At 41.2% G+C, this 26,804-nt stretch overlaps 3 protein-coding genes across 4 annotated transcripts in view; 1 reads left to right on the top strand and 2 right to left on the bottom strand.

The window, feature by feature from the left end:
- The first annotated feature begins 37 nt into the window (after nt 1-37).
- Nucleotides 38-8,571, top strand: nrn1lb (neuritin 1-like b). Its single transcript, XM_047807582.1, has 3 exons — nt 38-113; nt 3,323-3,464; nt 8,264-8,571. The coding sequence occupies exons 1-3, from the start codon at nt 38-40 to the stop codon at nt 8,547-8,549; spliced, it is 504 nt and encodes a 167-aa protein (XP_047663538.1). The 3' UTR covers nt 8,550-8,571.
- Nucleotides 8,568-14,378, bottom strand: dnaaf1 (dynein axonemal assembly factor 1). Of its 2 annotated transcripts, none has more exons than XM_027151950.2 (10): nt 14,151-14,378; nt 12,914-13,010; nt 12,440-12,531; nt 12,137-12,358; nt 11,105-11,271; nt 10,847-10,968; nt 10,085-10,254; nt 9,917-9,996; nt 9,100-9,147; nt 8,568-9,017 (listed from the first exon to the last, which is right to left on the bottom strand). In XM_027151950.2, the coding sequence occupies exons 1-10, from the start codon at nt 14,209-14,211 to the stop codon at nt 8,784-8,786; spliced, it is 1,293 nt and encodes a 430-aa protein (XP_027007751.1). In that variant the 5' UTR covers nt 14,212-14,378; the 3' UTR covers nt 8,568-8,783. The 2 variants fall into 2 exon arrangements, with proteins under 2 accessions (XP_027007751.1, XP_027007752.1); XM_027151951.2 differs by having other exon boundaries at nt 12,914-13,007.
- A 3,547-nt stretch (nt 14,379-17,925) lies between these two features.
- Nucleotides 17,926-26,804, bottom strand: part of dok4 (docking protein 4) — a 43,234-nt gene continuing 34,355 nt past the window's right edge. Inside the window, exons 4-9 of the mRNA XM_047810636.1 lie at nt 21,792-21,906; nt 21,193-21,312; nt 20,700-20,889; nt 19,822-19,960; nt 19,581-19,698; nt 17,926-18,162 (exon numbers count right to left, since the gene is read on the bottom strand). Coding sequence (XP_047666592.1) covers nt 18,074-18,162; nt 19,581-19,698; nt 19,822-19,960; nt 20,700-20,889; nt 21,193-21,312; nt 21,792-21,906 — 771 coding nt within the window. The 3' untranslated portion in view covers nt 17,926-18,073. The remainder of the gene's footprint in view (nt 18,163-19,580; nt 19,699-19,821; nt 19,961-20,699; nt 20,890-21,192; nt 21,313-21,791; nt 21,907-26,804) is intronic.

Below are 26,804 nucleotides of genomic sequence, written 5' to 3'. Positions count from 1 at the left end.
TCCCATTCCTTCTTCTATACACACTGTCACCTAGTGAATGCTTCACGAATTACACTACACGTTTTCAGCCTTTTATGCTTCAACTCCTCCATCTACAGTCACACTGCTCTGCAGTGAGAATCAGTGCATGATCCTGGTGAATAATAACCATAAACACACACTGTTTATAAATTAGAATGTAAGAATCTGTTAACATTTCCGGCATACGGCAGAAGTCCCTTATATCCAGAGCGACTTACATCACTGAGCGATTGAGGGTTAAGGGCCTTGCTCAGGGGCCCAACAGTGGCAGCTTGGTGGACCCAGGCTGGAACTCACAACCTTCCGATTGGTAGCCCAACACCTTCACCACTAGGCCCCACACACCCCATACTGAAGAGAAGATGCCAACTCCATGTGGTCTTTAAGGACAACAACCTCCTCATCAATACAACATTTATCAGACTGTATATTTATAATCACACTCTCCAGTGTCACCCAAATGAGGATGAGGTTCACTTTTGAGTCTGGTTCCTCTCAAGGTTCCTTCCTCTTCCATCTAAGGGAGTTTTTCCTCCCCACAGTTACCTCAGTCACCTCAGACTTGTTCATTAGGGTTAAATACAAACACGTTTAAATATAAGTCTAATATTATTCATAAACATTTGTATCAAATTAATCTTTGTATCATATTAAACCCTTTGTATTATAAACCCTTATGTTCTGTAAAGCTCCTTTGAGATAATGTCCATTGTTAAAAGCGTTATACAAATACATTTGAATTGAATACTGAACACATAATAAGGCAAATAATAATTAAAATACTTGTTTGATGAAACAGAGTTACTCTTAGCATCCGTGGTTAATTATAAACGTCTAGATCTGCATCTGTAAACGTCTCCTTACGGACAGAAACCTCACTGTGTCATCATGTATTGTGTGACGTGCAACTGCACTACTGTCAGAGCTGCTGTTATTGAGAATTAAAGGTGGGGTCTCCATCGTTTGAAAGACAATGTTGACATTTGAAAGCAAAACCAACGTTACTCACCTTTCGAGAAGGAAAAAAGCGCCTCGGCATCTTAAGTAAAGTTGGCCGCATATTCACAGATTCAATTTTCCTCAATTGAGTTATTGAATAACGTGAATAACAAAAGGAGGTGTTATTTTCGTAGTAACAGCATTTAGCTCAGGACTTATTGACTTGGGAAACTCCAACCTGTGAATATGTGGCCAACTTCCTGCTCCTTCAGTTCTCTCCAGCGCTGGAAAGCTGATCCTACATTAACACGTCCTACTTCTTGCCTTATCGTAAGTCTTTCTTCGCTTTCTTTCTTTCTTTGTTTGTTTTTATCCTCCATGTCAAAGTTTCAATCGCTTTCTGCTAATGTCACACATGCGCACTGAACACTCTCTCCGCCCATATTGACAAGACACGCCCCTTTCTGCTCATTGGCTAGACGTTAGTTTTGATTTTGTTTAGTTTGTCGGCCCGACTCAGTTTTCTGAAGCATTTCTCAAACGACGGAGACCCCACCTTTAATCAACACCTTCTGACTAATCACACTTTAAAAATCAAAACAAAACACCAACAAAAAAATTTCTGTAGCTGATACAGCAACAGTCAGTACACATATTAAATTAATTTTGATATAAATAAAGGTTTAGGCTCATTAGGATACCTTTCTTTAGGCTGTCGTATGTAGAAAGAATTAATCCTGCAGATTGATGCAGTGACATAATCCATTCCTGTCAATCAAACCTATGTGAGTTTTGTAAAAGTGTATGTGTGTGTGTGTGTGTGTGTGTGTGTGTGTGTGTGTGTGTGTGTGTGTGGCAGCAGAAATACAAGTCAAAGAGAGAGAAAAAGATTAGACAGATTGAAATAAAATCTCTTAAAACACTATACAGACCCATTATGGTTTTAATTCTTTCTTCCTCTTTATGAAGCTCTGCGCAGATGAGCGAGTGTTAATCCCAGATTTCTTTTTTTTTTTAATTAATGAATTTCATGCCTGCACAATCCTCCCTGATATTTTACACTGACACAGTTCAAGTGCAGTTATCTCAGATACAGGAGCAAACAAGACATTTCCTAAATGATTGAATAACCCGTGCTAGCACACAACATAGAGCTGGTGTGTGTGTGTGTGTGTGTGTGTGTGTGTGTGTGTGTGTGTGTGTGTGTGTGTGTGTGTGTGTGTGTGTGTGTGTGTGTGTGTGTGTGTATGTGAATCTGCAGAAGTTGAGATTCAGGATTAACAACAAAATGCTGCTGTACATTTCCCTCTGGCTCAGTAAGTAAAGCTCTATTCAATTTCTGAACATCTGATTTGTTCCGCTTGATCTTTTAAAAATGTTCTGTTGTGATACAGCATTATATCGTGACATTATAATGGTGTAATAGTGACTTGGAAATGCTGTAGATGCTTAACAACAACAACAACAACCACAACAACAACAAAAGAAAAAAACACCAGGATGTGAAACAGAGTAATACAAATGAACTGAACTAAATTTAGAAAGGTATAATTACTAAATGCACATCAGATTTAATTTAAGTACAGCAATAAACACTCTGTGTGTGTCTGAAATACAGGGTAGTGTGTTGAAGTAATCACTGTTAACATCCAGAAGTTGATCTGACCAATAATTATATTTTATTAATTAAAGAACACTGTCATGTTTTTAATTAGTTTGTAGTTATATTTAATGTTTGTCAAACAACTTCTCTCTCTAAAATAAGTCCTTTACCTCTGGAAACAATCAACAAACAGTGTGTGTTTGTGTGTGTGTGTGTGTGTGTGTGTGTGTGTGTGTGTGTGTGTGTTTGTGTGTTTGTGTGTGTGTGCAAAAATCCAACACATAGAAAGCGACATGTGTGCAGTGAGATTAGATGAGGTTTTTCCTCTGGCTGTAATCCTCAGATTAATACTCACTGATTTACTGAGCTCTGTCTCTCTCTCTCTCTCTCTCTCTCTCTCTCTCTCTGTCCACACACACACACACACACACACACACACACACACACACACACACACACACACACACACACACACACACACACACAAATGTAATAATACACACCCATGGATCATCACGCAGTCTCTTTATTTTATATTGACTTAAATCATGGCCTAGATATATATATTACAAATAAGTGTGTCTATTTTGCCTAAGGGTGTACAAATGTTTGCATTCAGTTGTATAAGCCATGTGATGAATATTAAACAATACATTAAATCAGAATTTCAGCAGCCACATAATTTTTCACACAGTCTCAGACATCTCTCTCTCTCTCTCTCTCTCTCTCTCTCTCTCTCTCTCTCTCTCTCTCTGTCAGGTGTGTGTAGTTCCGTACTGAGTTCAGTGGTTCCTCCTTCGTGTGTCTCTGTGTATCGAGGCTTTGCTCAGTGTTTAGTGACTCTTGGAGATGATGTAAACAGCCAAATTGACAATAACCCCAATATCGACTCCATCTGCAGGTGAGGCTCACACACACACACACACACACACACACACACACACACACACACACACACACACACACACACACCCACACACACACACACACACAGACATGTTCTGGTTTTACCTCTACACTCTTATATGATAGGAAACGTTCATTTATTAAATGAACCATTAAAGTTCTTCACCAACTTTGAGTGTCCTGACAGCTTCTAGCCATTAAGAAGAAAACAGTGATCAGTAATTTTAATACCAGATCGTGATAGCATATGTAAGTGCATCGGAGTGCTTCGCTGTCCAGTTGTGTTAGTGTTTTTGTCGAGTTTTTCTCGTTCATTCTTGTGAGTGTTTTCATTACAAAGCGCACGTCAGCCTGGCTTTACAAAAACTCGTGGTCAGATTACAGGGATAGAACAACACCATGTGGACTCAAGCAAATCTCTCCCGTGAACTGGCAAAATACAGACAGCATGTTACATGTCGCACCAGAAACAGTGATATACCCTACGGGCAGCTTTGGGTCTCTCTGATCACTATCTGGTTCGTCTTATAGCAACATACAGGCAAAAACTTAAGCCTGTTAAACCTGTAGTAAAGACTGTAAAGAGATACAGAGCGGATTTTACAAGCCTGATTTGACCTCACTGATTGGAGACTGTAGCTTAATATATCAGTTTATGTGAGGACATTTGCATCCCTACTAGAAGTTATCTAACATTCAATAATGAAAAGCCATGGTTTACAGAAAAACTCAGACACCTTGTCTTGTACAATCAGGCCAGGAGCACTCTGAATAAAGAGATTAGAGCGGCTACAAAGAGCTACGTCACTTCTACCGGAGCTGCTTCCGGTAGCTGCAGGCATCAGATTCAAAACCCTGATGCTTGCCTACAAAGCCAAAAATGGACCAGCTCCCTTTTACCTTAAAGCTACCAGCATTGCTTGACTGGTCCCACCATCTCGCCGGGTAAGGGCTAAGTATATTATAAGACTCTTTTCTGTTCTGGCACCAAGGTGGTGGAATGAACTTCCCCTAGGGGTCCAGACAGCTGAGTCATTGGCTATTTTCAAACGACGGACGGTTGAAGATCTACTTATTCATAAAACACTTCAACTAGCACTTTCTTCCCTGTGATCAATCAACACCTCCTGAAGATCTGAGAACCCCCCCCCCAAACGAGTTCTGAACATCTCTTTTTACAGTACATCCTTTAACACCTCCAGTAACCCCATTCTCCTGCTGACCAGTTGGCCCACATTGTCACACAGACCTTCAACAGATAACTGGACCTTCAAACTTTCATCCCCGTCCTAAAGAAACCCAAGATAACAGAACTTGACAACTACAGACCCGTGGCGCTGACGTCTGTTGTCATGAAGTCGACAAACTGCTTCTGGCTCATCTGAAAGACTTCCCTGGACCCTTACTGGACCCCCTGCAATTTACTTATTGAGCAAACAGGTCCATGGATGATGCAGTAAACTTGGGACTGCATTATATCCTGCAACACCTGGATGAATCATGCCCCTTTTCCATCAAGGCAGTTTGAGTGCTGGTTCGGAGCCTAATTTAAAATCAGTTCTTTCTTTTTTAACACCCAAAGCACCGGCTCTGAACCAGGAAAAGTGGTTCTTAAGTAGCACCAAAACATTGCTGGTCTAGACTTAAGAACCGCTTGCGTCCAGGGCTGGGGGCAGGGCTACTGTGGCCAACAAGACAAAAGAGAAATCAAGTCAAGTTAAGAAGCCTTTATTGTCAATTCAACCATATACAGCTGTTGCAGTACTCAGTAAAATGAGACAATGTTTCTCCAGGATTGTGGTGCTACATAAAACAAATACTGGGATAAGGACTTAGTAAGTAGTCCTAGTCACATAAAGTGCAACTGTGCAACCTGGTGTAAACAGTGCAGGACAAGACAACAAGACAGTGCAGACGAAAAGTTACAAGACAATACACAAAAGACAATAAACAGTAACAGCGCGGACCGACCAGTATAAATACTGTATATTCAGACAATATTGCGTGCAGTAATACTAAAATGAACACAGTTTCTTAGCAGCAGGTCCCTGAGATCATGTAAAGGATTTGTGCAAAAACAGCAAAGAACTGAAATATTTTACAGTATGTGTGAAATGACGGAAATGATTAGACAGTGTGTGCAAAAAGCAAACAAGTAAAAAAGTGTGCAAAACAGCATGTAAACAGGTTGATGGATGTACAGTATATTGGAAGTGTGTAGGTCTGTGCAGTCCATACAGATGATGTGTGTATGTTGTGCTCAGCACAGTTCAGGTCAGTTATTGAGAAGTCCGATGGCTTGTGGGAAGAAACATCAGTCTGGTCGTCACAGAGAACGTCGTTAGCGCCATTTTTATATCATTTTAAATCAGGATTCATCGCGTTTGGATGCCAATGTAGGTTCGCAAACCCATGAGCATTAACAATAAAGCAACAGTCGCCATTGTTGATGTTGTGTTTGTGTTTGCTGCTGCTGCGCTAACCTTGCTGTATAACGTTGTATACAGTGATGTAAGACTTGGCCGGCGATGGCTCTCTACCACATGAAAAGGCAAACCAGCTCTTAGAAGGCTCGCCAGTGGAAGCAACTTCGAACCAGCACCAGCACTAGCTCTGAACCAGCACTGTTCTTTCTGGTGGAAAGGGGGCATCAGAGACGTATGTGTGGATCCTGTTTGTAGACTTCAGTTCGGCCTTTAACACCATCATTCCAACACTACTCCAGACCAAACTAACCCAGCTCTCTGTTCCTACCTCTATCTGCCAGTGGATCTGACAGATAGGCAGCAGTTAGTGAGACTGGAGAAATTCATGTCAAACAGATGCTCCACCAACACTGGAGCCCCCCAAGGTTGTGTTCTCTCCCCACTGCTCTTCTCCCTGTACACCAAAGACTGCATATCTAATGACCCCTCTGAAGTTTGCGGATGACGCCACAATCATCGACCTCATCAAGGATGGAGATGAGTCTGCCTACAGACAGGTTAAAGGACAGCTGGCTGTCTGGTGCTGCCACATCAACTTGGAGCTCAATACTCTAAAAACAGTGGAGATGATAGTGAGCTTCAGGAGAAAACCTCCTGCCCTCCCCACACTCACCATCATGGACAGCACTGTGGCTGCAGTGAAGTTCCTGGACCTGAAGGTTCTACCATCTCCCAGGATCTGAAATAGGACACTTACATCAACACCATTATAAAAAAAGGCCCAACAAAGATGTACTTCCTTAGCCAGTTGAAGAAGTTTAACCTGCCACAGGAGCTGCTGAAACAGTTTTACTCAGCCGTCATCGAGTCTGTTCTGTGATCATTAATAACTGTCTGTTGGCTCAGCTACAAAATCAGACATCAGAAGACTACAGAGAACCGTCCGGAATGCTGAAAGGATTGTTGGGGTTCCCCGTCCACCCTTCAAGAACTGTACTGTATATGTCCAGAATGAAGAAAAGGGCTCAGAAAATCACTCTGGATCCCTCACATTTAAATCATCCACATTTTGAACATTTACCATCTGGCCGGCGATACAGAGCCCCAAATACCAGCACAACCAAGCACAAGAACAATTTCTTCCCCAGGTAATCTACCTCATGAACAATTAAATTAATTAGTTCCCCCATTATGCAATAATGTGCAATAATCTCCTCCATCCTAGCACATCTCTGGATCTCATTCTATTCATTCATTCATTCATTCATTTTCTACCGCTTATCTGAACTATTCTCGGGTCACGGGGAGCCTGTGCCTATCTCAGGCATCATCGGGCATCAAGGCAGGATACACCCTGGACGGATTGCCAACCCATCACAGGGCACACACACACACACACACACACACACACACACACACACACACTCTACAATTTTCCAGAGATGCCAATCAACCTACCATGCATGTCTTTGGACCGGGGGAGGAAACCGGAGTACCCGGAGGAAACCCCCAAGGCATGGGGAGAACATGCTCCACAAACTCCACACACACACAAGGCGGAGGCGGGAATCGAACCCCCAACCCTGGAGGTGTGAGGCAAACGTGCTAACCACTAAGCCACCATGCCCCCCCCCTCATTCTGTTCAATTCTATTTTATTCTATTCTATATATCTACAGCACAACTGTACATACAAGTTATTGATTTTTCAATTTATTTATTTATTGTCTATTTGTACTTAAATATGTGTGTTTTTATTTAAAAAAAAATTATTCTCATCTATTTTTTATTGTCTGTGTCATCATCACTGTATACTGGAAGTGTATGACACTAAAACAAATCCTTTGTATGCGCGTGCATACTTGCCAATAAAGTTCCTACTAATTCTGATTATACTGCACATTAATCTGGCTGATACACACACGTATAAAAATGTCTGTTCAACAATTATTTACTTTCCAGCTGCAGTTTTCTAGAGCAACTTACATCGTCTCATTTTTTTTTTATACAACTGAGCAATTAGGATTAAGGGCCGTGCTCAGGGTCCCAACAGTGGGGGTTTGTTGGACCTGGGATTGAACTCACAACATTCCGATTAGTAGCACCAACACCTTAACCACTATGCTACACACCCAGTTACCTACAGACCCAAAGCAAACTGACTATGAAATGTAATTGCAATTGTAATATGTCGTTCTTCTGTACAGAACATACAACAGTGATCGCTTTTGCCTTATGTCCAAAAATTATTTTGTTAAGAGAATGATCTGACTTGTTTTTGGGAACGAGCCATGATCAATGAAATTGGACCCCGATGTCATTTTACTGTGCTGAATATTCATGGCTCGGCCTGGTGTTTGTTCTGGCAGATCCTGGGACGCCTTTGAGAGGTGCGTGAGCGGTGTGCTGTCGGACTGCCGCGGTAATGCAGCAGATCTTTGGGAGTCCTTGAAAGTGGAGTCACGGAAGACGCAGTTCTCAGGAAACCTTTATGAAATGTGTGCCAGTCGCACCCTGACGTCTCCTTGGACCCCGCCCACTACCGATCAGACCAATCAGGAGTCTCTGAAAGGCAGAGGTGCGAGCAGCGATCACGTCTGTTCCGTGAGCTCGCTCCTGTCCTGCGTGGTCTGTGTACTGACCCGATTTATTTAAAATGCTGATGCGGATGTATAAGATTCGGTATTGTTTTATTCATTAATTTCCTCATAAGTCAGTGTTTATTAGAGTCCTATAATGTGACAATTATTTATTTTTTTAAACTCAGTGTAGAGCAGTGACTGTCAGTCCATAAAAAAATGTATAAAAATTTATCTTTTATCTTTCAGTTCTATAGAAACATAATTTTTACCTTTAAAAATTACAAAAAAATCACTTTGGTTACAAACATCAGTTCAGCTCCTCGATCAGGCATTTGTTTTGCATTCCTTCTGTCATCTGTTGCTCGTCGTCTGCTTTGGGATCCGTCGCTTCTGCTCCCTGATTGGTGAAAATCAGACTCTCATCTCTGATGGGTGTATTTTTGGGAGGAACTTTACCAAAGAGTGAGAAGTCGGGAGAAATTTCTTCCGGTTCTGAGTCACTGTCGCTATCTGAGACGACCTCGATAATCGGACGGAACGTCTGAAAAAGAACGCTTATTTATTACTTAGTAAAACTAAGGATAATTGAGCACTAATCGACTTTGTATAAATCTTCGGCGTACCCGAGGTGCTGTGTCGACGGTGTCCAGATCATCCAGATCAGGAAGATCCTGAGGAGATGAAAACAAAATTATAATCTGTACATGATTTTGAATGAAACAACTGATTTGGTAAGGTTCTATCTCAAGGGCTTTTAACACCTGGTCCCTTCATGTGTTTTCTGTGCTATCCGACGGTAAAAAGACCATGTCTAAATGCCCTCCGAAACGTTTTTGAGACGGATATAAATCCGATGGTTCGAACCCCTTCAGGAGGTGGTCTGGGACGCGTTTCAGATGAAACTGGTCAGGTGTAAATGAATGTGGTTGTTCAAGCCACATACGTCAGCGCTATACTCCTCCCAAATGGAACTACGTCACTCGCAGGTGACTCATGAGTCGTGAATCGCACCAGAAACAAACAGTAAATGCTGTTTTTTGTAGCATAACCGCCATAACAAGTTTTTCCGTCTTCTTTTTGATCGCGTTCTAAAAACCGCATACACCAAAGCGTGTTCCGTTTCAATTACCCCGGAAATGAGGTAAAATATATTCACATTTTGGGCGTTAGTAGAAAGATTGGATCGATATCCGATTCGTCGAGACACGTTTATGTGGCCTAATGTAAATGGAACAGTTTTAACAAATCAGATAGCTATCGGATCAGAGACAACACACGAAGTGACCGGGTGTAAAAAGGCCCTACATGAGTTTATGAGTTTAAGCCCTGCTACATGAGAAGCGAATCAAACAAACTTGACCTGTGCATCTGATTAACATCTAAAAACAGAACTAGCTTCATCTTTGGATCTGACTGTAGTCAGTCTTTCTCTCCCTATACCTTCCATTCATTCTCCTCTTGCTCAGTTTGCTTGAGGGCTTCGCCGGACAGGTTTTGATCTTCTATAGGCTCAGAGCATCCTAAAAGGTTGGATTGCAAAAAGAGTATAAGCTAGAAAAATGTACAAGGAAAATACATGTTGAATTTATGGGTAGTAAGACACAACACCGTTCTCCTCTTGCTGCTCTCGAGCATGTCTTTCGTTCAGTGCAGTTTCTTTGATAAGTCTCATGTATTCCAGACTCTCCTCAATCTTCCTCCTCTCTCTCATTTGCCATAAATCCCTTTCTTTATGTTCTCCTTCCAAACCAGCCACGGCCCAAGCCTCTGCACAGGCTCTGTAAAGATACGGTATATTTACGGTTCGTACACAAAGACTTTATTTATAGATTTAAAAACATGCGTCTCATTAATAGATGCTACACCCGATGTATTACGTGATGTTTATTAAAAAGAACATACAAAAAGGTGTATGGTTATAATGTTTTAATGTATAAAAGTGATGTTCATTCATTCATTCATTTTCTACCGCTTATCCGAACTACCTCGGGTCACGGGGAGCCTGTACCTATCTCAGGCGTCATCGGGGCATCAAGGCAGGATACACCCTGGACGGTGTGCCAACCCATCGCAGGGCACACACACACACTCTCATTCACTCACACACTCACACACTCCGGACAATTTTCCAGAGATGCCAATCAACCACTTAGATCATTTATGTTACTTCATTATTTAATTAGCTAAAATAATAGCTGTATTATATTTTTTTTGGTTGGCAGGATATAATATAATGGAACTGGGGGACATTACGCATCACACAGTAATAATAAACATGGAATTTTTGACTGGACTGGCATGCACTCATCTTCAAATATGATGCATTAAATTTATTTTTAATACAAACTTGTACAAAACTGCTGTACTCACCTCTCCTTAGGAAACACGGGACGCTCGTCAAGGTACGTGAGCTCCTTCAGGCGAACGATTAGTGACTTCCTATAGTTCGGAATATTCTTGATAACACCGTTACCCGTGAGGTATAGCACTCTCTGAAATGTATAGGTGTTATTTTTTTCCCCAAATCATTCAGCATTTCTTTAGGTTATATCACGTACATGAGAGCATGTGTGAACGTGTGTGTGTGTGTGTGTGTGTGTGTGTGTGTGTGTGTGTGTGTGTGTGTACCAAATTGGGCATCTTCTCCAGTACAGTGAGGACTTCTGGGTCATTGAGGCGGTTATGTGACAAGTCCAGAACACTGATGGAGGGACAGTGACACAGCTCCTGCATATCGCTCACATTCTCTATTGCATTATGGGCAATCTCTAGTGTGGACAGCTCACTCAGACAGGCTGCAAAGCAAGAATGGATTAAGATCAAAGACAAATATAAATTAGAATCAATTTCAAATAAAATGTCTTGGTCTGAAAAAACAAAAAACAATATGCTTATATAGAGAAAATTTTATATCTCTGCATAGTTGCTTCTCAAATTTGAATGTGCAGCTCAGACAGAAGTTCTGGGTTTATATTAACAAGCTCATTCTAATACATTATTGATCCTGTAGTAACAGCATTTTCACAGGGACACGTACAGCGGATGCTCGACATTAATCTGTTTAAAATTTCCACATAATCAGTTTTATAAAACTGTTTAACAACGAAACAGAGAGAGAGTGTGAGTGTGTGCAAAATCACAGATGTTCTGGATGATGCTGATGTAGTTGTGTGTGTGTGTGTGTGTGTGTGTGAGAGAGAGAGATAGAGTGAGTGAGAGACAGAGTGAGAGAGAGAGACAGAGAGAGAAAAGAGGGTGAAGTGTGACATGTGTGAGTGTGCGTGTGTACTCACAGATGTTCTGGATAACACTGATGTAGTTGTGTGTGTGTGTGTGTGTGTGAGAGAGAGAGAGAGAGAGAGAGAGAGAGAGAGAGAGAGAGAGAGAGAGATAGTGAGAGAGAGAGAGAGAGAGAGAGAGAGAGAGAGAGAGAGAGAGATGAGGGTGAAGTGTGTGAGTGTGTGCGCAATCACAGATGTTCTGGAAGATGCTGATGTAGTTGTGTGTGTGTGTGAGTGTGAGAGAGAGAGAGAGAGAGAGAGAGAGAGACAGAGTGTGTGTGTGTGAGAGAGAGAGAGAGAGAGAGAGAGAGAGAGAGAGAGGGAGAGAGAGAGAAAAGAGCGTGAAGTGTGACATGTGTGAGTGTGTGTGTGCACTCACAGATGTTCTGGATAACACTGATGTAGTTGTGTGACACGTTTAGTATTCTGAGTTTGGAAAGTGGTTCTAGGTTCTCGAGTGTCTGAATGAGGTTCTCGTTCAGGTAAAGGCAGCGCAGATCTGTCTGATTGTGCAGGTTCTCAATTTTCTGGATCCTGTTGCACTGAAGCCAGAGACTGTGCAGACCTGTGTATTCCTCCAGACCCTCGATTACAGAAAAACCTGTCACACAGCAGGGATATCGTTTTATTCACTGTGCAATACAGTGCAGCAGAGTTGATCTTTCTGTGGTGAAGTTCTCACCTTTATAATGAAGATAAAGCGAGTCGTTTAATTCTGGGACCATGTACTGCTTGTTCTGCTTGCAGACATCCTTTAAAAGCTTCTTTGTGATTCTAAAAAACAGCAAATATTCAAGTGATTTTTTTTAACTTAACGTTTTGGTTATTTATCTAAGATACAACACGTAAATATAAAACAAATTATGATATATAATTAAATCTTGCTCAGATCAAATTCTCAGTCGCCCCCTAGTGGAGGATCATCAGTACTGCTAAAGATTATCGAAGCTATAGCATGTTATTTACATCAATTAATGAATAAATGCATGTTCTATTATGTTAATTTCATATTTTTTTTGTTAAAAAGGAGATCGTTAGGGGTTTTCTGATGAGATTAAAAACAAAAAATGGTTAAAAACATCTCGATCTGACAAACTTTGGATCAGAATTAGATTTATATTTATTACAGAAATTAGATTCAGATTGGACTTCAGACCTGGGACTAGATGAACATTTCTCTTCGGAGATGTTTTCTGGTACATTTCCAGATCTCTCAACTTCTTCCACAGTGGCGCTTTTACCACAAATTTCTTCTGGATTACAATAAAACACACACACAGTATAAATTAATAATTCACAAGGTTAAAAAATACATAGCTGGTTTTTAAACACATGTTAGCCTCCGGATTAGCTTTTAATTATAACGCAAAGTTTAGCACCTGACTAAATGTAGCACCTGAGGTAAATGTAGCATCTGAGGTAAATGTAGCACCTGAGGTAAATGTAGCACCTGAGGTAAATGTAGCATCTGAGGTAATTTAGCACCTGAGGTAAATGTAGCATCTGAGGTAAATGTAGCACCTGAGGTAAATGTAGCATCTGAGGTAAATGTAGCATCTGAGGTAAATTTAGCACCTGAGGTAAATGTAGCATCTGAGGTAAATGTAGCACCTGAGGTAAATGTAGCACCTGAGGTAAATGTAGCATCTGAGGTAAATGTAGCACCTGAGGTAAATGTAGCATCTGAGGTAAATTTAGCATCTCAGGTAAATTCAACATCTGAGGTAAATGTAGCATCTGAGGTAAATGTAGCACCTGAGGTAAATGTAGCATCTGAGGTAAATTTAGCATCTCAGGTAAATTCAACATCTGAGGTAATTTAGCACCTGAGGTAAATTTAGCATCTCAGGTAAATTCAACATCTGAGGTAAATGTAGCATCTGAGGTAAATGTAGCACCTGAGGTAAATGTAGCATCTGAGGTAAATTTAGCATCTCAGGTAAATTCAACATCTGAGGTAATTTAGCACCTGAGGTAAATGTAGCATCTCAGGTAAATTCAACATCTGAGGTAAATGTAGCATCTGAGGTAAATGTAGCACCTGAGGTAAATGTAGCATCTGAGGTAAATTTAGCATCTCAGGTAAATTCAACATCTGAGGTAAATGTAGCATCTGAGGTAAATGTAGCACCTGAGGTAAATGTAGCATCTCAGGTAAATGTAGCACCTGAGGTAATTTTACAATCTGAGGTAAATGTAGCAGCAGAGGTAAATTAAGCATCTGAGGTAATTTTACCATCTGAGGTAAATGTAGCATCTGAGGTAAATGTAGCACCTGAGGTAATTTTACAATCTGAGGTAAATGTAGCACCAGAGGTAAATTAAGCATCTGAGGTAATTTTACCATCTGAGGTAAATGTAGCATCTGAGGTAAACGTAGCTAGCTGCTTTACCTTCTGAATGAAACACATTTCCTGCGTTTGTCTCATCTTGATTTCCGTCTTCACAGCTCATCTCTGAACTCTTCTTCGGTTGCGATTTTATTTTGAGCTTTTCAGTGAAAGTAAACAACAAAAATTAATCTAGAACTTATCAGAAGTAAAACAGCCGCTGTAGCCACTGACGCCAACCGTAGACGTGTATCCGGTTTCCATGGATACCAGTAACGCAAAACCCTGACTGAGTGAATGATGATGGCGCGTTCAAGTGCTCCAGAGATTTTTAGCGCATAAACGTTCATCATAATTGTAGCACAGAATCACAGGAGCTTCGAATATAACGATAATATTTAAATATAAGTAATTGATATAAGCTTTTTAGCCCTCTAAGAAGTAGAACAATAAAATATTAAAATTTAATTACAAAGTAAATTATTACTAGTGCAATAAAAATAATTCCACAATTAGAATGAAAGAATGTAATAAAGAATTAGAATAAAAAATGTCAGTTTATTTGAACGTATTGACTTTAAAAGAAGATATTTATGTCAAATATATAAAATACTAATAAATACATTTATAAAATTATTTATTTATTTAAATGAAACCCATATCTGCATTTATAACACAGATTTCTTTCTTTATTTTTGTAATTTCAGGTGTAACCTGTTAGAGGTGGATTACTTGATTAATCCTAACAGGGAAATTGGTTTGTTATCACAGCTCCAAGTCACCAAAATAAAAATATGAATATAGAAACTTATAAGAAATTATATACAAATTTAAATAACTGTACATGTAACTATACTGTGCAGGTAAAGGTGTATTGTTGCATAGTGAAATATGTTGTACAGAGGAATTATACGGTCCAATAAACACAGGTAGGAAGGATTTCTTGTGTCGCTCTTTGAAACACTTTGGTTGAATGAATCTGCGTCTGAACGTACACTTGTATCAGATGTCTGAGACAACCGGTAGCTTAGACAACATCTTTCTGACATGAGAGTCAGAGAGTCCAGCTTCACCACCACAACATCGCCGGTGTTACGGACGAGCTTGTTCAGTCTGTTAGCATCGGCTACCTTCAGTCCGCTACCTTCAGTCAGCATGCAACAGCAAAAAAAGATACCACAGACTTGTAGAACATCTTCAGCACCATCCTGCAGATGTTCAAGTACCTCAACCTCCTCTGGCCCTTCTTGTACATGCCTTCAGAGTTCATAGTCCAGTCCAGTTTATTATACATGTGAAGTCAAACCAGACAATATTTTAAAATTAACCCAACTAACCTGCCCTTGAGGCTCAGGAGTTGCATAGATTAAAGTCTAGAAACATATTTAATAATCACCATGTAAATACATTGTTTAGAGTAACTAATTATTATTAACCATGTTCACTTTTACCACATATTTACCCTTTTAGCCATCAGACATAGGTATGATGCTTTCTGAAAAAACACCCACACAGTAACCTGAAATCAGAAAAAAACTGGAAAACATTTGCATTTAAATTTTAGACACTTCCTTCTTTGTAGCATGTGTGTGTGTGTGTTAACAGAAAGACAAATGAAAATATTTACAGCAAGTTAAAAGGTTAAATAATTTAGAATAAAACCAATAGAGTATGCAGGTCTAAAAACTGTGAGACATACACACCTGACAATACTCGTTTTTATTGTGATGTGTTTATTTCCTTTATTGAAAATTTCCCGAACACAGAACTGTGCAGGACACCCGACAAATTTATAGTTCTTTCCATCTTACAAACAATCAAACACACAACACAGCGTCGTCCTCGTTCTGCTGACTGACATACTGTAATCACTCGATCTGAAATAAATAGTGTAATATTCACGTGCCTTGTGGAGTGACTGAGACAGCTATCACACACACACACACACACACACACACACACACACACACACACACACACACACACACACACACACACACACACAAACACACACACAGCTCTGAAAAAGACAAACATCTGAATTTAGCCCTTTTTTGTTTTACATAAATAATTAAGTATGCATGTATCTGTGTGTGCACATGTGTGTGCATATGTGTGTGTGTGTGTGTGTGTGTGTGTTCGTTTGCATGCATGTTTATGGACTCCAGCATTAAATAAGCACTTCAACATTTAGACATAAGGCTGTTCCACACATTTCAGGAACATGAACAGGACAAACCACTGCGTGCTGCAGAAAATCCCAAAGACTGAGAATCCAAATCCAATCTGGAAGAAAAGACGTGTAAATGTGAACGTTTATTTAAAACGTTATGTTGAAAGGGATGATGGTGAATACAGCGAGGTGTGAAGGATTAAAAATTATCATCAGCCAGGGACTTGAGTGAAGAAAATCTCTGAAGTAGTCAAGTCACTAATCTGACGCTTCAAAAACTGTTGCTTTTTCACTTTTTCACTGTGAAATATGAAACATGAGCATAGAGAAATAGTGGACAGTTAAAGTTAAACTCCACCCTGAAACATGGGTATATTTGTGGTGTGTTCATTTGCTTCTGCTGCCTGTATTGTTGTTATTCCTGTGAGAAGTCACAGGGGGCGCTGTTGTTGTTGTTTTATTGTTGTTAATGTTATTGCTTGTGCAGTTACAATGGAGTGTAATAGGAAAAAATCTCAATGATCTCAAATACGAGTGAAAACAGTCAAGTTGGTTCACTGTTGGATCTTAACAAATCTTTGTTTGTGACACAAAATGGAACAAAAATAAAATTAAAGCAAACGCTACACGAATGCAACGCTGCGATAAGACACAGTGACTGAACTAGTTGGTGATTTATGAGGTGAGGAGAGGTTGATGATGGGCTGATGGCTGATGTGTTGGAACAGAGTGTACAGATGAAGATGTGAGAGAGCTGGACCAAAGAATGAAGCATTAAAGTGCCGCTGCATCGCAATCTTCAGGGCTAAATCTCACTGAGTCACCAGCAATTAGTCAAGAGGCATTTTGTGTAATATAGGAAAGCATTAACTAGAGTGAAAATAGATCAATATGTCAATAAATATTAATGTGTAAATGGTGGGTTTCAGGGTGAAGTTTCCCTTTAAATGTATCCTAAAAACCATTCACCTTGTGCTTGGTTGATTAATGTAGATACACGAATCCAATCTAACGTGGAACTGTAATACTCATCATCCCACAAGTTCTGTATCAGTGACTGGATCAGGATGGATCTTACAGCTGTGACCCTCAGAAGATCATCTTGACAGATCTCCTTCAAAAAGTCTTCAGCTTCAGGAAATACAAGGTGCAGCACGTTCTAGAGAAGACCGGAAGGTAAGAATTCATCTCGTGATGATGAAAAGACAAAGCAAAACACTGCTGAATGATTGGTGGTGTGTTCCAGAGTTCCTTAGAGTTCCTCAGAGTTCCTCGTGATCCTCTGCCACCTCCTCAGATTAAATCTCAGGCAAATCTCACACACCATTTTACAGTTCAAATGGAAGCCTACTCTAGTTCTGCACGTTCTTCTGTTTGTTCTTGGCGGTAAACCAAGTGATCTACACTAAACGCAGCCCTGCTACTAATCTCAAAACTGCTCCACAGTCAAAGAGGACATGCACCAACGACACACAGACACAGACATTGTGCATGTGATAGAGAGACACAGAGTCGTTCTAACCCTAAAGCCCTGCCCACTTTTCCAGAGGGTTGACAAAATGCTATAAACGTGCACCACTACTGTTCTGTAAGAGAAAAAAATGATCCACTACGAATGTTCTGTAGGTCACGTTTCACAGTGCATTCCCTCTCAGGACACGTCTCCAGCCGCCGGGATTGACTCGGTCCCCGAGGTATCGCAGATCTGCCCTCGATGTAGGGAAAGCAAACGTGAAGAGGTTAGAGAACAGTGTGGAGGAAGGTTCAGGCCTAAAACCTGTAGGTGAGTTCGTGAAGCTCCTCGCTGTCCGGGTTAAGTGGAGAAGTGTGCTGGATGTTTGTGGTGCTCTGAGGAGAACAGTTCAGATTCGGCTCCTGACTGAGACGCCGTGAACATCTCACCTACACACAGACAGCATGGGATTGAAAAGGCGGTGCTAATGATGCATTAGCAGGTACATGCAGGTATCTGATGCATTTAGTAACATATGATTGAGATATTTTGCTCATTTGCTACGTATAAAAGGTGTGATTTGAATCAACACACAAAGGGATGAGAACTTTGCTTTGTTCACGTCACTGTTACTCTGTTACTCTCTTAACATTGCTGTTTTTTTGACATCGCTGATTCCTACTTCATCAGTTGTCACTGCTTTATTGCTTATTAACTTTGCTGTATGTTTGTCACTTTGTTAAAAGTTACTGATTCTTTGTTACTTCGTTGAAATTGTTACTTAGTAAATGTCGCTGTTAAAGATGGGGTCTCCGTTGTTTTTAAGCCAATGTTGACATTTGAAATCACCAAAACAAACACACCCCTAACCCAAATGGGTCCCACCCCTGTTTTGATAGCTCCGCCCCACACACACCAGAAAAGTATAACCCAAGACAAGTATTATGGCGGCAGCTGTTGCGGCAGCTGACCGAGGGTATGTTATTATCAATAAATGAACTCAATGAGTAATACTATGGTAATACAAATGTGTTTTTGTAGTACTGTGTGTTACCGTGAAAGGTTTAGCACCATTTCACGCGGAAGAGGTTGAGTTCTCTAAAGTGCTGGAAAGCTGATCCTATATTAACACGTCCTACTTCTTGCCTTATCGTAAGCCTTTCTTCTCTTTCTTTCTTTGTTTTTATCCTCCATGTCAATGTTAAATCCGCTTTCTGCTAATATCACACATGTGCACTGAACACTCTCTCCACCCATATTGACAAGCCCCGCCCCTTTCTGCTCATTGGCTACATGTTAGTTTTGTTTTTGTTTTGTTTGGTCTCCCAACTCAGTTTTCTGAAGCATTTCTCAAACAATGGAGACCCCACCTTCAATTTGCTGCTTTGTTGATTGTGTTATTTTGCTAACATCTCTGATACTTTGTTTTCTTTAACATCGCTGTTTGTTACGTTTCTTTATTACTTTATTAATATTATTATTTTGTTAACATTGTGGTTACTTTGGCTGTTAAATTAACACTGTGTGTTAATTTAACACTGTGTGTTAATTTGCTGATAAGTTGTTGCTTAGTTGATAGTGTTACGTTGCTAATGTTGTTACACTGTTACATATCATCACTGATAATGTGTTAGTTTGATTACAGATCGTAAGATATATTATTGCTGAACTTCTTGCTTTATTAATGTTAAATGATAGAACACTAGTTGAAATAAAATAGAAAAAAGTCTTTCAACAGTCAGCTTTGATTTATTTCTGTAAATATCTTTGAGATTTCAAGTAATCATTTGATACAGTTTCTAGGCTTCTGTCACCCAGTCCTACTGTACAGCCCTTCATATTTCAAAAAAGTTTTTATTTTCCTTACCGTTACTCGAGTCCATGGCCCCCTGTGATCCTGTGATGTGGTGCCAGAAGGCGCTGCGTGGCAGGATGGCTGTAGGTGTGCAGGGGTACGAGTCTGGGTCTGAGCCTTTGGATAACAGCTAAACACGTGAGCGCACGAGAACATGTCAATTTGTATGGAATGCTTTTGGCTTCCTTTTTTTTTCTTTTTTTCTAGTAGATCGAACTGATGCTAAGAAAACAAGTGATGTTACGCTACTCACCCTGCTGTTCTTTTCCATCTCCATGAGGACCTTCTTGTGCTGCTCAGCGATGGCCAGCGTGGAAGAGTGAACCCTTTGGTAGATCTGCTCACCTTCTCGCGTCTGGAACGTGTACAGTCCTTCACCACTGTCACACATCCTAGCACACACATACACACTAATTTTTGACACACACACATCATCAGAGTGTTTGTAGCTCTTAGATTAGCATAGCTGTGCTTTTTCTACATGCTAGAACTTGCTAAACTGTGTATTTTTAGCATACACTTATTATCAATTATCATGTCAAATGTCACTATCCAACTTTTCCTACTGAAGGTAATGAGCCTGATGGCCACCAGAGGGCAGCATTACATCACACATCCTCACACATTTACTCTCTTATCTTTGTCCTTTCAGGGGCATCCTGCAGGCGTTACAAATCTTCCTTTATTATTTGATCAAAGTGGCTTGAAGAGATAAAAACACACTCTCTTCACTGAATTTCCTTTTAATCTATTCATTCAATCTTTTTATAAGGTCTTCAGTTCAATAGAGCTCGATCAACTTGTACAAATCTGCTGGTCTGGGTCATGCACTTGTGCGCCGTGACAATGTACAGGATAAAGTGATGGATTTACCCTGATATAAAAACGAATGTAAATATACATCTAGTAAGAAGATGTATGATGACGGACTCGGCTGCTAACAGGATAGAAAACTGTTCTAAATTTCCAGCATAGAAAATTAATCAACACCTTCTGACCAATCGTGATTCAGAATTCAGCAACACTGTGAGATCAAATGATTTAAACATTTTTGCTCTATGTCTGAAAGAACCCACCACCTCAGAAGGTTCTTATTCCTAACTCCGCCTCGCTCTCAGTACTGGTGCGTACCTGCCGGCCTCGAAGGTGAAGCGGGTGGCGTCCCGGCCGTAACGGCGCAGCGAGCAGAGCGGCCATGTGACCAGCTTTGTGCGAGGATTATGGATGTCCCATAAGTAGATGTTCTCATGGGTGATCTGCATCATGCACTCTCCGTAGATGTCCAGGTTGGGACATGGCAGCAGGAACACGTTAAAACGTTCTGAAAATCGGGAATTGTGTAAAATTTCAACCAAGGTTTGTTCTGTTTCTGTAGCATGTGCGTGACAAGCACAGGTGAGAATAAAGATTACAAACATTACAAACTCATTTATAATGCATGTATAAGGGCAGATGTTGACCTTTTAGTATTTTGTCTTCACGCTTATCAGTTAAAGGTGTTTGTGTTTAAATGAAGCTGCTAAAGTGTCTAGTCGTGTGGATATGATTCCCCAAATCCTTCGGGAAAGTTTTTGAGTTTGAAAACTTTCCACTAGCGGTGAATTTAAAATAAAACTGGACTGACCCGTGTGCTCACACTGAACTCCAGCTGCCAGAAGATCCGGTTCTCCTAAACTGATGTCGTTTAGCCGCGTACCCAAACACTCGATGGTCAGCGTCTTAAACCACTCCTCAGCCTCCAGCTCTGTAGGACAGAATACACACGGAAATCATTACAGCTGGATTGGGGAGTAACAAGTGTACTAGCATTGAGCTCCGTGTGGAAGAATGAACTCATGGCAACATCAGTAGTAAGAGTACTGAGGCATTATATACTATGTCACGTTACAGTCACTTTGTCAGTAATGTAGCTAGTTAATATATGCTAAAAATATCACCTGTTTTTTTTCTGAGCATTTTTACAAAACGCTATACAAATAAATTGATCTGGTGTTTGTTTGTGATCTTTTTCATTAACTCCATTAATAGTAGTGCCCTGTGAAGCTGGATTAGTTTCCAAGTTAGATGGGAAGATGTTGGGCATAACTAATCTGCCATACGTTCTGTGTGTGTGTGTGTATGTGTGTGTTTTTGTGGGGAACATCACATTATACAGAACTGAGAAAAGTCCAAATGAAGTGTGTGTGTGTATGTGTGTAAAAATAACACTACCAGATGTTTTACCTGACTCGCAGGTGAAGGTGCGAGACGTGTCGTCAGTGAAGACGATGGCAACGGCCTGGCGCTTGGTGTCACGTGGCAGTCTCGTCACGTTTTTAACGTTACTGATCTCCGTCACCTGTAAACATTTAATACATGCAAATATCCTTTACTCTTAGTCTTTACTCATTCTGTTCCTTTTGACTCATTTCTTCTTCACATTGTCTCAGTAAGTTGTGCCTTCACCTCTTCTGTTCATCCTTTGGCTTGTTAATTTTGGAACTTAAAACTACTACATCTGGATTTCTGCAACACAAATGTCCTATTAATGACAAAAGAATCTTCAACATCTCAGGGCTTAATTCACTTGTTAAATCAATGCAGGTTGATGCAGTTGTTTAGAGGAAAGAAAGAAAGAGAGAGAGAGAGAGAGAGAGAGAGAGAGAGAGAGAGAGAGAGAGAGAGAGAGTGAGACAGAGAGCATGAGAGAAAGCATGACAGCAAAAACAAGAGAGTCAAAGAGAATGAGAAAGAGACTTTTTTTTTTTTTTTACTTTTTCCAATCCTTTATTTGCACAAGTCATGTAAAATACAAGAGTGACTCAATGAATATATAAATAAATAGCTAAGAATATTAGACAATTTTAATAAACTAGGTTAACGATAATAGTAATCTGGTCTTCCTGGTAATTTGTCACCGGTCCTGTTCATTATTTATATGGAAAGGATTTCTAGGCGCAGTCGGGGGCCGGAGGGAGTCTGGTTTGGGGACCACAGGATTTCGTCTCTGCCTTTTGCAGATGATGTTGTCCTGTTGGCTTCCTCACATCAGGGCCTTCAGCATGCACTAGGATGGTTTGCAGCCGAGTGTGAAGCGGCGGGGATGAGAATCAGCACCTCCAAATATGAGGTTCTCAGCTGGAAAAGGGTGGCTTGCCCCCTTCAGGTTGGTGGAGAGTTCCTGCCTCAAGTGGAGGGGTTTAAGTATCTTGGGGTATTGTTCACGATTGAGGGAAGGATGGAGCGGGAGATCGACAGGCGGATCCGTGTATATTCTGCAGTGATGCAGTCGATATACCGGTCTGTTGTGGTGAAGAGCTGAGCCGTAAGGCGGAGCTCTCTATTTACCAGTCGATCTATGTTCCTACCCTCACTTATGGTCATGAGCTTTGGGTCATGACTGAAAGGACAAAATCCCGGATACAGGCGGCCGAAATGAGTTTCCTCCGTAGGGTGGCTGGGCGCTCCATTAGAGATAGGGTGAGGAGCTCGGTCACTCGGGAGGATCTCAGAGTAGAACCGCTGCTCCTCCACATTGAGAGGAGTCAGCTAAGGTGGCTCGGGCATCTGTTCCGGATGCCTCCTGGATGCCTACCTAGGGAGGTGTTCCAGGCATGTCCAACCGGGAGGAGGCCCCGGGTAAGACTTAGGACACGCTGGAGGGACTATGTCTCTCAGCTGGCCTGGGAACGCCTCGGTATTCCCCGGAAAAGCTGGAGGAAGTGTCTGGGGAGAAGGAAGTCTGTTCGTCCCTGCTTAGACTGCTGCCCCCGCAACCCGGCCCCGGATAAGCGGTAGAAGATGGATAGATGGATGGAGGTTAACGATAATAGTAATCATTAATTTAACTCTGGTGCAAAGCTTAGTTCTCCTTCTGTAACAGAGCATAGAACATTCTTACAACACCACACTGATTGTGTGCAAAATATTCATGCTTTTAAAGAAATTAAAATCAATCAGTACTCTTGACTTCTGGAGTCTGGAGAAAATACTTGTAGCCTCACGATATACCTGCGGCTCAGGTATATTGCCATTTTTGCCTGACCAAGGATAAAATTGATCAGTTATCACCTGAACCTGTTTCTCCTGACATATTTAAAACCAAGAACAAAACACTGAAAAGTAAAATCGACATACACAAACTGTAACATGGAGCAGTTGGAGCAGTCTGGTTTAATATCATTATTAAAACCAAGTACACTTCTGGATGAGGTGTCTACCCTCCCACTCTGTTTTTTCTTATTTAAAACCTTAACACAGGCTCTGTAGAGCAGCTTTCCCGACACTGTCCCAAAGTTCATCTCCCCTTTGTCCAGGCATTCCGGGATGGGATCTTCATACCCGTCAATGTCAAGAGTGATGTTCAGTTGGGGAAAGGGTCCCTCTTTTGCAGGACCAGTCTTTGTGTGTTGGTAGTCCATCAGCCGAACATGCTCCTCTGATGTTAGGGAGGACCTCCAGCAGTGTAAGAGTTAATTGACAACGCTCAGGGCCCGCAGTTCCATATGCGCCGCAAGCTCCTCTGCCCTCGACAGGTCAGCTCCCACAATGTTCACGAGCTCCCAGAGTGTCACAATGAGATGAGAGTCCTGAACAGTGCAGGGATGGCCACACTGGAGATGTCCATGCACCTGTCATACACCAGAGGCTCCTCCAGCAGCCACTATGGTGTTTTACTGTCTTTGTTTTTTTGTTTTTTTTTAAAGTTCCTGATTTTAAAACAGTCCACAATAAAACAACGGTAATCCAGAAACGTCCAGCGTTTTGTTGTCCATTCAGAACAAAGTTCTGTCCAGCCAAAGTCCTCCAACTGTGTGTAATATTCCACTGGCTGCTGCTCTTCATACTAAGTCTCTAGATCCAGTAAGGAACCTCTGGATATACTGAAGGCAGAACGCTGCTGCTATGCTGGCTAGCTGGGCCAGCCCCTGCCCTCCTTCCTCCCTGGGCAGATGTAGCACGCTCTGAGGGATCCAGTGTAGACTGTCCCAAAAGAAGTCCACCAGCAGGGCGTGAATGCTAGCAGGTTCTGCAGGAGGGACGACATGGCGAGGCTGTTGATGACCAGCATTCGCCCCCTGTAGGACATCCTTAGGACTAGCCACTTCCACCCTCTTAGTCTGCCTTTCACATGCTCTACAGTACCATCCAAATTTTTGTTTAAAAACTCATCGTTCCCCAGGTAGACACCCAAGTATTTAAAACCACCTCTTTTCCACACTTAGTCTCCCCGTAGTGTAGGTTTCCCACCTCCCCACTCCCCAACTAAAATGGCTTCACTTTTTCCCCAGTTGACCTTAGCTGAAAATAAAATCTGAAAGTCCTTTAAAATATCATTTAAAACACCACATCCTTCTGTGAGCTTACCACAACTACTAGGTCATCTGCATATGCTTAGAGGCATAGTGAAGCATTGCTGTGTGGAATGTTAAAACCAGACAGATGAGATCTCAATTTATAGAACAGCCTTGTCTTATACCTCTGTACACTTTACAACAGTTTGATCGTGGCTATGAAACCTGATCTGAACCCAAAGATTTCTGGCACCTTCAACAAATATTTGTGCTCAAACCAGTCAAATGCCTTTTCCTTATCTAGAAATATCAGACCAGTTTTTAGCCTGGAGACATCCAAAATGTCACTAATTAAATGTACATTATCAAATATACACCTATCACGCACACAGTATCTCAGGTCCTGGTGAATGAGCTGTTCCCTTACCTTGGTCAGTCTCGATTCAGTGCCCTCAATCTCCTGTGGCCTCCAAATGCTGGAGTTCCACTATTTCTATCTCCAGAGCTTTCATTCATTCATTCATTTTCTACCGCTTATCCGAACTTATCTCAGGCGTCATTGGGCATCAAGGCAGGATACACCCTGGACGGAGTGCCAACCCTTCGCAGGGCACACACACACTCTCATTGACTCATGCAATCACACACTACGGACAATTTTCCTGAGATGCCAATCAACCTACCATGCATGTCTTTGGACCGTGGAGGAAACCGGAGTACCCGGAGGAAACCCCAGAGGAACGGGGAGAACAAACTCCACACACACAAGGCGAAGGCAGGAATCGAACCCCAAACCCTGGAGGTGTGAGGCAAACGTGCTAACCACTAAGCCACCGTGCCCCCCTCCAGAGCTTTCAGAGATCTAATAATGTCTCTTGTGACATTGAGAGTGTACTGTTGTGTTTTAGTCACATCCCATCACTGCTGTAATGAGTTAAATGCTGCCTCCTCAGATTTAAAACAATTCCATAAATAAATAAAAGACTCTCTAAAATTAGCATCTTCTAAAAGTGCAGTGTTAAAATGCCAGTAGGCACTCTTAGGCTTTACGTCTCTTTACTAATAGTACACTGTACCGTACTGTGATCAGAAATGCTTACTGGAGCAATAAAACACTTTGTAAAAAGCGCCAGAAGAGGCGCTTGAAGAAGCAGTCGTTTGCGTTGTAGGTGGTGGGCCAACTCTGTGGCAAACCTCCAGTGTTTTCCGCATACCATTTAAAGCAAAAAGAAGATCGAAATCACACACTAGAGGCACAAAACTTCTTTTATTTTATTTAGAAAATATTTTCTTGTAGTTAACATTTGCTCCGGTTTCGCGTTTTTCTTGTTGGCGCCATGTTGTCTGTTTGCGCACGTGATAACAGGAAGCAACGTCATACGCACATGACGACAAGGAGGTTACTGTGGTGCGTAAAGTGAGTTACCCCTCCCACTTCTGCTAGTTTTACTGAGATGTCTTGTCCCGTGCGATTTCTCCAATTAATATTACAGACGTCCTGAGGTAAAATTGCATTACTCCACGTCCCCACGTAAAACTAATCCCGTCCGAATAGGGCTTTTGTCTTATAAAAAGTTCTCCATATATCACTTAACTCGTGGGCCTCCATCATGTCCCACAGAGGCTTACTGGAAGCAACGTGAGGTTCTGCATTGTTCCGATATAAAATATCTGTAGTACAATTAAAATCTCCACCTAAAATTAAAATATCAGTGTGGAGTGTTGCAGTCAGCAATAACAGTGTTTAGTTTATCTAAAAAAAACTCATCCTCTCCACTGCATCATTGGGAGCGAGACACAGATAAAAACTAAAACCTCATTCTCAAAACCTCCTAAAATCTCTTCAGCTGAATAAGAACATGGAATAAAATTGTGACTTTCTTTTGCTTGGTACTTTAAACACAGGCTCATCCTCCATCTCCACGTCCCCCTATGCGGGTGTAGTGACTCGTGTTTCCAAGCA

The sequence above is a fragment of the Tachysurus fulvidraco genome, chromosome 2, assembly GCF_022655615.1.
Source record: "Tachysurus fulvidraco isolate hzauxx_2018 chromosome 2, HZAU_PFXX_2.0, whole genome shotgun sequence".
NCBI lineage: Eukaryota > Metazoa > Chordata > Actinopteri > Siluriformes > Bagridae > Tachysurus > Tachysurus fulvidraco.
Note: the sequence above shows the minus strand (reverse complement) of the source record. Positions and strands in the feature narration are given on the sequence as shown.

Coding starts and splice junctions, on each gene's coding strand:
- dnaaf1 (XM_027151950.2), bottom strand. CDS start 14,211: ATGAGCTGTGAAGACGGAAATCAAGATGAGACAAACGCAGGAAATGTG. Junction 12,359..12,439: donor GCTTTATCTTCATTATAAAG/GTGAGAACTTCA, acceptor GCTGTGTGACAG/GTTTTTCTGTAATCGAGGGT. Junction 9,018..9,099: donor CCGTCGACACAGCACCTCGG/GTACGCCGAAGA, acceptor GTTCTTTTTCAG/ACGTTCCGTCCGATTATCGA.
- nrn1lb (XM_047807582.1), top strand. CDS start 38: ATGCTTCACGAATTACACTACACGTTTTCAGCCTTTTATGCTTCAACT. Junction 114..3,322: donor TACAGTCACACTGCTCTGCA/GTGAGAATCAGT, acceptor TCTCTCTGTCAG/GTGTGTGTAGTTCCGTACTG. Junction 3,465..8,263: donor AATATCGACTCCATCTGCAG/GTGAGGCTCACA, acceptor TTGTTCTGGCAG/ATCCTGGGACGCCTTTGAGA.